The 11,102-nt window shown below is 43.6% G+C and overlaps 1 protein-coding gene across 1 annotated transcript in view; it reads right to left on the reverse strand.

The window, feature by feature from the left end:
- Nucleotides 1-6,825, reverse strand: part of zbtb47b (zinc finger and BTB domain containing 47b) — a 33,088-nt gene extending 26,263 nt beyond the window's left edge. The window contains exon 1 of the mRNA XM_080793381.1: nucleotides 6,678-6,825. Within this exon, the coding sequence (XP_080649507.1) occupies nucleotides 6,678-6,680 (3 nt within the window). The 5' untranslated portion in view covers nucleotides 6,681-6,825. The remainder of the gene's footprint in view (nucleotides 1-6,677) is intronic.
- Between the last annotated feature and the right edge of the window lie 4,277 nt (nucleotides 6,826-11,102).

The raw sequence follows: 11,102 nt of genomic DNA on the forward strand, positions 1-11,102 counted from the left end.
TTGACTGATACCGGTCCATTTAAACTAGAGTTCTTAACAGGCCTGAGAATTAAGATCTTACCCCCTCAATGCCAAAGCGCCAGTGCTCGCCCAGGAGTCTGCTGTCACCCAGGCGGATATATTGATCTGACCCCTCATTCTAAAGCGCCAGCGCTCGCCCAGCAGTTTGCCGTCACCCAGGCGGATGCGTGCACGTGACCTCAGACGTCTTACTGGTACTAATGCATTGCCGAAAGCATTACGTCATACATGCTATAATCATCAACAGCAGGTAGTTGACTAATATACAGTTAAAGGGACACTTCACCCTTTTTGCAAAAACATATATGTTAATGACGTTTAGAAGCTTTAGATCACTTTCCTGGGGGTATTTATGTGTGTAATATGTGGTTTTAGATATTTTAGATTGTAGCAGTGAGCCTGTTGTCTCTGATGTCATGGACACTGGTCTCACTACGTTCCTGGACTACAATTCCCATAATTATTTGGTGCACTGCTCCTCCTTGTGGATAGGGGGGAGAGCTGTCTTACTGAGACATGTAGTCCAGGAAGGAAGTGAGCCCAGTGTCCATGACATCAGAGACAAAAGGCTCACTGCTACAATCTAAAATATCTAAAACCACATATTACACACATAAATACCCCCAGGAAAGTGATCTAAAGCTTCTAAACGTCATTAACATATATTTTTTTGCAAAAAGGGTGAAGTGTCCCTTTAAGTGTTATGATACACACGTTGTAGTTTAGGCTATTCATTGCCAAACAGATTGACATGCATGACACACAAGTATGCCGAATCTCGATGGTCATTTCTGCCTGAAAGTCAATTATCTTATTACTCCAAGTACAGCTTACTAAATCAACAGCAGAATAAACTGCTGGCTCCAGTTACAATACCATCAATATCCATTCTGCCCTAATCCCATTCATTCAAATCAGTGATATGCATAAGAGTTATTATGCAGTTATATTACTACTATAGTCTCGGGGTGTTAACCCATTCTGACCTGAGATCAGATTCATACGAGGTTTCCACTGGACACACACTGGTCTGATTAACCCGTTCTGACCTGAGATCAGATTCCAAAAAATGTCAGTCGTTCTTCGATTTTTCAAAAATAGCAGACCTACAAGCTCGTAGCGCGCCGCTCGTAGCGCGCCACTCGGTGGCGCGCTATGAGCTTGTAGATCTGCTATTTTTCAATAGCATAACATGATGCTAACACCAAAATGGGTGCCCGTTCAGAATGGGTTAACTTATTCTAGATGTGTGGAGTTTACACACCACCACTCACCATGAAATTTAAAATACAATTTCATCTATATGTTAATGCAACCACAGGTGACAAGCCAATCTACAATTGATATGGGTTCAGTCAACCATGAAATTGGGATGCACAAACAAAAGTAAGGATGAGAAAATAGCATGTGTCTCATCGGAGACTGTAATCTCATCTGTAAACTAAAGATTCTGGTGGCCCGAATGAGGGTAACCGTCACACAGGATTTGGATTGGATTTCGGAGGTTCTTTCACCCCTTGTTGTCCTTTTGAGCAAAAGTGAAATTATCTTTGATTTGCGCGGCCGTGGCGGGAGACGGAGTCGCAAGTTGGACGGCGTGATGTCGAAAGAAGACATCACGCGCTGACGGGACCCGATATGACGGAGCTAGACTCAGGAGGTGTAGGATAATCAAAAGGTACTGCCTGGCGGGGCAGCGACGAGGTTAGAGTGTCCGCACTGAAGCTCTGCCAGGAAGTTTGTGTCTGGGCCAATGAGCGGGGAGTGGAAGCGCTGAGTCAGGAGGCCTGGCCAAGAGAGGGGCCTGTGGTGCTGGCATCTCCTCTTCACACGCGTGTGCGCGTGCGCACACACACCCACACACGCGTAAACACACACACGTAAGCGCTTCACACAACACTGCTCTGTTGGAGGCACAACGCACTATTCCAAGCCAACAGGCACAGGTTTAGGGCACGCAAGTGTGCAACACACACACACACACACACACCATTTTTCTTTTCTTTTTTAAGGCCAAAAAATAATTCCAAAATCCAATAACCAACTACCCTGCAAAACACAAAATAGAATCAGGTGTAAACTCATAGTAAATCAATGTTGCCAAGTCGGGTAGGAATAATTAACTGACACCGGGCCAGAGACTAAAGCACATTGTGACGACTAAAGAACATTGTGACGACTAGAGCCTAGGAGAGGTGCTGACAAAGCCATACCCAGGGGGTAGGTATTACAGGGGATGAAGCTATGATATCTTCATCATCATCGTCCCTTTCATACCATGGCACAAAGCCTCTAAAACGCTGCTTATCGGTGGCATCTCTGGTGTGGGGAAACAATGTGCGTGTGGAGTGAAATGATATGTTTGATGAGAAGCAGTGTTGCCATGATTTTGCAAGAGAAACAAGCGGCCAGGTCTATGAAAACAAGTCCACAACCGATGCGTTGTGACTGAGTGTTGTGTAGATCTGCTATTTTCAACATCATATCTTGGGGGAAAAAGAAGGTAATTTTGGAATAGTATTTTTTTTAACATTTTATCTTGTATGAGCAGGAAGCAAGCCCAAATAAGCAACTACACTTTAGAAACACGCCAAACACAACCTGCAACTATACCAATATTTACAAGCAACTTCACAGCAAAAACAAGCCCAGAGTGGCTTATAATAACAACCAGGCATGGCAACCCTGGATGAGAAGGTCAGCGAGGACAGTGGGGAACTAGCGGAGGAGGAGCATCGTCTTTCTATCACAGCCATGTCCTCCGGACCAATCAATGTGTGCAGCCGCGAATCGGGGAATATGAGCTTAAAAACTGAAATGGCATTGGGTTTACTGTGAACTGAATGTCAATTGTGGCCTACAGGAGAGAGCTTATTGGTGTATGTTGCTACGATATAGGTTCAGACGGGAACTGTATTGATAGTCCAGTGGTTCTCAACCTGTGGGTCGAGAACCCCAGGGGGGTCCTCCCATGATTTGGGGGGGGGGGGGGCAACTTTTAATGCCCTTTAATACCTAAAAGAAAAAAAGAAAGAAAAGGATGAAAAGAAAAATACCATTACTGCATCAAAGGTAATCAACAAGCTATGTTGTATACTATAACAACTTCAAATATTGGCCAAATTGTCAAATAATATGAGAAAGAGGCAACTGATCTACAAGCTCACAATACGTCGCAACGCTATTTTCACAATATTTATCTGCGGAACAGAGTCAAACTAAATGCCTCAAAAATGATTATTTTGGGGGGTTGAGAACCCCCCCCACGACAGAGTATAGCATCTTGCAATGGGTCTGGTCCACAAAATTCGCTACACCACCAAGATACCCATGTACCCGTCTAAATACTTCCTTAATGTCAACAAAGTCCACACCCACAACACCAGAGGGAGTTCAACAAACCATGTGCAACCAAGATTCGGCACTAACAAGGGACTAAATTAATTTCGCTCCTATGCCACAAAAATGTGGAACACCCTACCCTACCAACAGTCATTAAGATATGCGAAACTGCTCTCAAAGGCCACCTACGGACGGCTGCAATTCGAAACTTTTACCCTTTTTACCTCCTTTTATGATGATTTATGATGAATTGAAAATGGTGGACCATATAGAGGGTATGCGACTATGCGTGTGACATCCTCATCATACCCGGAAGTTATGCTGGAACGCCAACTGAGTGGCAAAAAACTACTTTCTGGCCTTGACATCACATACATCCACACAGAAAAGTCCTATTTGATCGCATTAAATGACTTTAAACAACATTAAATTCACTTTGTCACTCACTTTGCCACTCGATTTGCCACTCAATCTGCCATTCACTTTATGCATGCGCATACCCTCTATAGTAAACAAGTGTAATGCTTTATGGTGTCGTCCCGACAGTTTTTGTATGGAGTTGTGCTTGAAATGTACTGCAATTCTGCAAAACTGCTAATAAATAATAAACTTCAATCAATCAAACTGGCGTAGGCTATTATCATAATTACATGGGCTATCTTCTAAAACAAATTACAAGTCGTGTTTAAAAAATCGTACATGTTACAATGACATTTTACTTGCTGTAGCATTTCATGTACCGGTAGGCTATAGTGAGTACCGGTCATTCCTGGATATAATGAAAACATTCAACAAGGTGTGTGATTAAAAGTCAACCTCCTGTATTTGCAGTACAGTACGCAATGGTCTCAGTTGAGTGATTCTTCAGTCCTGCGTGCTAAATATTCTCTTAAAACAAGAGTTTAAACTCATGCCCATCTGTTTTAAATCTCCTCTTAAGTATTTCTGGCCCAAATTCAACTAAAAGCCCATGGAATACTTGGGTGGGACCCCGATTATTCCTCGAAATATCTTCAAATGTCTGACCATGAAAAAAAACAAAAAAACATTAAAGTCTCATGTCAACTTGAAAGCTATGTGGAGGATTTTTGACCGAGGTTCATAAACATTCAATTATTTTTTTATCGTTTTTAAAATTTGAGGACCCCTCGAAAATGAGATACATCTCAAGGGGCTTATCCTCTAAATACATTTAAAATAAATGAATTAAATGTGGAAGAAATAGGAGTTAAACTTCAAGAACTGTCCCGTCTCTGCACAATGATGCGCAGCAGTGGTGTGATCGTCAGACAATACGAAACTCCTGACAGCACTTATTCTGAGAGAGACTTGAAGAAGTGACTTCAAACAAACTCAATCTATTTCAACCAAAAAAAGAAAGTGCTTACATAAGCCCAGTGAGTTTGACCCTGCATTCTGCAAAGGCCCTGTCTAATGTTTTTAATCTCAGGGGCATAAATTAGCGGCACCTAAGGTCTTCGTTTCCAAGGAGAGTGCCCTCCTACTGTGGGCCGGAGATGTCTGAGAGAGTTTGTTGCTGGGCTGTGGGATGACTGCACTTGTCACAAGGACTAAAGCCAGCTCTTTGCTCAGCACCAAGAGACAGCAAAGCCTCAAAGTCAAGGGTGGGCAGGAAGGAATGTCCTGAATAGTCCATTACGTAAAACCCCCAGTGGCCCAGAGAGGATACAGGGCCAATAAGAAGGAGCAACTCAAAACTTGGCCACGAACTTAACTGATAAAATATAGTCTGAATAGTAAGAACATCATTACTTTCACTGTGTATGAATTTCCTAGATTCATTGTGTGGCGCACTATACTCAGTAACAGTTTATAGCTGTCATTACTGTGCAGTTCAACAAATGAAGCTATACTTTTCCCATCAATTCACACAACATGTGTTGGCCATAATCGTCTTTTGATATCAACAGAGTAATTACCTAAATTATCTGGGGCATGTCAGCATTTACCAACATATTCAAGATGCAGTATCTCTGATCACATTTACTGGGACATTTCACCCGCCTCTTTGCAGCTTGCCATCACAGCTTACCATCATCCGTGCAAAAAAGGGAAAAAGAAAAAGGTAAATGAAAAGGAGGCTGTGGTTGCGATGGAGGGGATAGAATAAATACAAATATGAATTATGCTAACAAGCATCTCTCTCTTCCTCTCTCTGCTCCCATGTACCAGAAACCACCCAGCGAGCACCATGGCTGACCCCACTGACCTGACCCAGTTATTAACCCAAGCCTCCAGATGTGAACGCAGCGCTGCCTGGGATTACTCCACCACTGCAGCCAGCTCCACATGCTTTCCTAAGGAAGCATCCTAACATGACCCCAGAGTCCATACTGACTGGCTGCCTGCATGTCTGCCTGCCTGCCTGCCTGCCTCTCTCTTTCTGCTGCTCGCATTTGTCCAATTTCATGCATCCTTTCATCGGCCTGAGAGAAGAGAATATATAAATGTCATGCCTGCTGTAGCTTCACAGAGTTGAATAAAGTTAGTTATCACTGAAATGTATGCATCTTTTTGGATATGCAGTATTATAAAAGGTATCATGTAAGGTAACAGATTACTATGATATTAAACAATGATGGGCACCTACAGTATGAAGACAAAGTACAATGCTTGCAAAATAAATAAAAATGTATAGCCTTGTACCATTAAATGCTGTGGATTTTAGCACCACAGAATGTAGTCTTCAAATGTAATAATATTGCACGGGGCACTGCAGGGCAGATAAATGACTGCAGACCTTATTTGTCAGAGTTCCTTCAACCTACGTATACTATAGCATGTACAGACACCTGTACTGTCTGTTATCTGAGGTCCCTACAATTGAAGACAAGTCAAGGAGAGGAGACTACCAGACAGTAACAGCAAACCATACTTGCATACCAACTCCTTGCATTAGCCAATTCTGCTGTGCAAAAGGAGGGGCAACTGTTTATAGTTATAATATTCACTTACAGTTCCACAAATACGCACCAGTCACGATGATCCTTGCTGAAGTACCCTGATATGAAAGAATTTAACTCTTCCTTTGCAACAATGTAGCTATTGTAGCCATTGCAATTCTTGTAGCAGCTTTACAATTTCCAACTTACGATATGCATTATTAAGTTGCAAACTTCGCCCTGAGAAACAATACAATGCAAAAAAAATCATTTTACACGGAGATTGGCACAAAAGCATTCGTGGGACAGAACTGTGGGCAAGTTTGATCGGCCTGCTAAGAAGCTCAAATTTGCAAGAGATCAAGAAGGGACAAAAAATAAACAGAAATGCAGCGCTCTGCCGAAGCCTACCATTTTGATCCGGCGTCCAGAGGCTCAAAGGAGTCCCAATATAACTCCTTTTGCATCCGCTTTCCGTTCGCCATGAAAATGACCGTTGCTTATTCACATTTCTTCAGCTTTTCTTTAACCTCCTCAGTCTTTTTTACCCCCGTGCTACAGTAGCATTCAGACAGACAAAAATGCAGAGGCTTGCTTTTGCTGAAGGAATTGGTGATTGGAGCTCGGGGATCATATGGGCTTTTTGTCAGACGTTTTAAAGGGACATGGTACTGTATTAACGTGGAGTTGCGAGACATGCATATTTTCTCTGTACTGTAGTCTGTCTGACATTATTTACATTTTAGCAAATTGCAAATGTTATTATGGACTGACTGAACCTGAAGAAGGACACAATCTTAAAAGTGCGCTTCTTATGTGCGCTCCATGTAAGGGCATGACGTCAGATGGAGATGCTCTCTGTGGAATTTAGGGTTTCGCGTGCGACGTGCGTGTATGTGTGTGTGTGTGTGTGTGTGTGTGTGTGTGTGTGTCTGTGCTTTATCATTTCATAAAGCATGACATGCTTTCATATAGGATATTGTAGAGGGACAATAACCAAGGGCAGGGAGAGGGGAAAGACATACCAGACAGCGAGAGTTGGATTTTGACAAACAATACAATATGCATAATGCGGGCTATAGGCCTACACCAGTTTTTCAAAACTTTTTCATGTCAAGGACCCCCATTAGTTTTGATTGGACACAAAAAGTCCCTGGGGCCTTGTTTCCATTGTGGTCAATCATATAGGTATTCAATTATCATAGCACAAAAATAATACATAGTCCATATGGGCCAGTTCAGATATGGATACCATTTGAGTGTGCAAAACAGGTTCTATATTGGGGTCAATATAAGTAAATTAATATAGCCTTTCCACAGGAGTAGTTTTTCATGTAGGCATATTGGTCATTTTGTTCCGCTTATTTATATATATATATTTCTTAAAAAAAAAAAAAAATCACACCTGTGTAAAGTGAGGAATGCACCCAGGGTGCCGGCCCGGTTCTGGCGAGCCGTCCGTCCCATGTCCGAAACAGCAGAGAAATGACAGAGTTACCATGTGGGGGTCCTTGGGGGGTGGGGTTCCAGACCCCCAGGAACGTGCCCAGGGGGCCGGGCCGGTTCCGGCGTGCTGCCTCGTGTCCAAAACGGTTGAGAAATGACAGAGTTACTGTGTGGCGGCCTCTCTACTGTACTGTACTGTCACTGTACTGGCACACCCGAAATCATCATATATACAGTTAATACGTGCGTGTGTGTTTGTGTGTGTGTTAGGTTGCGCACAGGGGGTGAAAAACAACCATGCCGTTTTTGTGCTCATACCCAGTACCACCCAGCTAGCCACCCACCCACCCACATAGCTCCGTAAGGAGACCACTCAAAATTGTTTTTGAATTGGCATGAACATTTGGAATTCTTTTGGGGGAAAAGGGAAACATATAATTTGACAGGTGGCCGCACACGCCAATAGCCAGAGTGCCAATATTTTATTTAGGACGTAGCAGGTCTTGTTTTTTCAAGATTTCCTATGCAGTTCTCTCCTGTGTGCCGGCACCGCTACACGGACTTTGGTGTGCGTTAGCATCTTTGTACACACTATATGTCAAGTAAACAGAAATAGTGTTACACTATCATCAGGATGGGGGAGTTCCACTCGCAGTCTACTTTCTTTAGGGAAATGATTCCAAAGATGCAGGGTCGAAGGTATGATAAAAGAAGGTACAACAGAATACCAGCACATTCTTGTCTATATAGGCCTACAAAGCATTGATGATGCTCCGGCTAAAGGGCAAACATGATAAAACAGAGGTTCATTCCCCTGGACAAAGCCCTGAGGAGCATTTTATGGCTTCCAAAATTGGCTTTTTGAGCTGTTCCAAGTCTACCTGGACATGGTCTTTCAGCTTCCTGGATGTTCTACTTTGATTCATACTTCTGGAGAAGACAACTGGATGTTGTACCTCGCCTGTACCCAAGAGGGTTAAAGGTTAGGATATACTGTACTTCAAGCTTACAACAAATAATTGTGTTTTCATCCGATTGCCTCAAGTCAAGACCTTATGATTTCTTCCCCTATGGTGCCACACCGTAAAAGTTCTCATCATAGCTACATCATACAAAATCTAAAGTTTTAGACTTCCATGTACCACAGCAGGTCAATGCACACAATGTCCAATTGTACGTCTCTAAATGTTCCGATTAATTGAAAATGGTGGAATGCTTTAGTAGTGTCTTTATGGTGTCTTTATGATGTCGTCCACAGTAACAGTTTTTGTATTGAGTTGTGCTTTCCTTTGAAATTGACCCATTCTGCATACTGTTAATAACTAATTAAATCAATCAATCAAGATTCAAAATGAAAAGACGAGAGTCTGAATATTTTAACAGACACAGGGTCAGTCCAAAATAAATTGCAATTCGGCATTTGGCTCTCGGATAAAACGGACACTGTCCCAGTTATGCCAGGAACAAACTTTGTGTGACGCAGACAGACAGGCGCACACACACACACACACACACACACACACACAGGCAGGCGCACACACACACACACACACACACACACACACACACACACACACACACACACACACACACACACACACACACACACACACACACACACACACACACACACACTCCAAAGCCTCGCCTGTCATTCAGAACAAATTATTTTTGGGGCAATGTGTTCCCTCTTTGGGTGTTTTTTGAGCAGTAATGCTTTCTGCTGCAATTGAATCCTAACTGAATCATGCCAGAAATGCAGGACTGAACTGACCACCTACAATGATTTTATTCCCATCAGTCGGGCGTACAGCCGAAGCCATTCCAGAGGTCACAGCAGTGGTCCTCCTCGAGAACCAATATACACCAACTGTATGAGCCTTTAGAAATATTCAACGCATATAGTTGCCTGCATGTCAATTTAGATGTTAACACATCTAATTGAATGTGTACAGAGAGGGTGTTCCGTATTTGACACCAAACGTGGTTTTGGTACATGTGTGCAAAGTTCTGCTATCCTCTCTACAGTTTTCACTGCTGCAAAAACCTTTACATTTTAAGGTCCCCCATAACTCAAGAGTTACAAACCTGTAAAGCACAAACCACACCGGTAGGGACTCCTGGGGACAAAACTGTTTTAAGGTCAATCACACCAATGCAACAATAAGGAGTTCTGCTGCTCCGCCCTGTCCCCAGTTAACCCCTCGGGTCAAAAAAACTGTAGGTTTCATTTTCGGCTAGGTGGCCCAGCACTGCAGTCATCCATCAGGATGGAGAGGGGCCTTCCGCCAATCATGATCGAGCGGGGGCAGACCTTGGTGTGCGTGCTGTTGGCCAGTTGCGTGTCCCCCACTGTAGTGCGTGCATGTGCACATCTTGTTACCGGGGCGGATTAGGGTTTTTTCCAAATCACCCAAATCGCTGACATGTAAAGCTCGTTTAAAAACCGTCTCATCCTGATCCGACCCTTTTGGCGTGGTTTGGGCTTAAAGGGCCACTTCACCCCTTTTGACAACTAGAGCTTATTGTCTCCACCAGGCCGAAAGCCTAGGTGGAGAGTATCTTTTGCACTCCGTCCGTCTGTCTGTCCTTCCGTCTGTGTGTGTGTGTCCTTCCGTCCGTCCGTTATCAGATAATCTCCGGCAGCGTTGTTGTCTCCACCAGGCCGAAGGCCTAGGGGGAGAGTATGTTTTGCACTCCGTCCGTGTGTCCTTCCGTCCGTCCGTGCGTGTGTGTGTGTCCTTCCGTCCGTCCGTTATCAGCTAATCTCCGGCACTGTTGGCCCGATCCATGCCAAACTTTGCACACACACTCCCTGGATGCCAACGACGGACCTCTGCCCCAAATATTCCTCAACGGCCAGTTATAGTGCCACCATGAGGCCGATTTAGGCAAAACACACGTCCGTTATCAGCTAATCTACGGCACTGTTGGCCCGATCCATGCCAAACTTTGCACACACTCCCTGGATGCCAACGACGAACCTCTGCCCCAAATATTCCTCAATGGCCTGTTATAGCGCCACCAGGAGGCCATAACCTGACCTGCCCAGGTGGAGACCTGTGCCGATTGGCACTTTATCTTTTTAATGATGTTTAGGACACAAGAAACACTTTCTCTTTTCTGTGTGTTTTTATTTTTTTATATTTTAGTTATGACGCCATGTTCATGACCAACAACCTGGCATGAACATGGTCTTACTTCCTTCCTGGACTACAAAGTCACACCACTCCATGCAGCCTCCCACCTCTCCACAAGGAGGGGTAGTGCATTAAAGCATTATGGGCATTGTAGGAATTCAACAATCTAGTCAAACAGACTTCTTATTTTTCTGGCCATAGGGTGCACATTTCAATTTGTGCTACTGTTATCTACTACAAATACTATTAA

The sequence above is a fragment of the Protomyctophum bolini genome (genome assembly GCF_963924005.1).
Source record: "Protomyctophum bolini genome assembly, chromosome: 21".
Lineage (NCBI taxonomy): Eukaryota > Metazoa > Chordata > Actinopteri > Myctophiformes > Myctophidae > Protomyctophum > Protomyctophum bolini.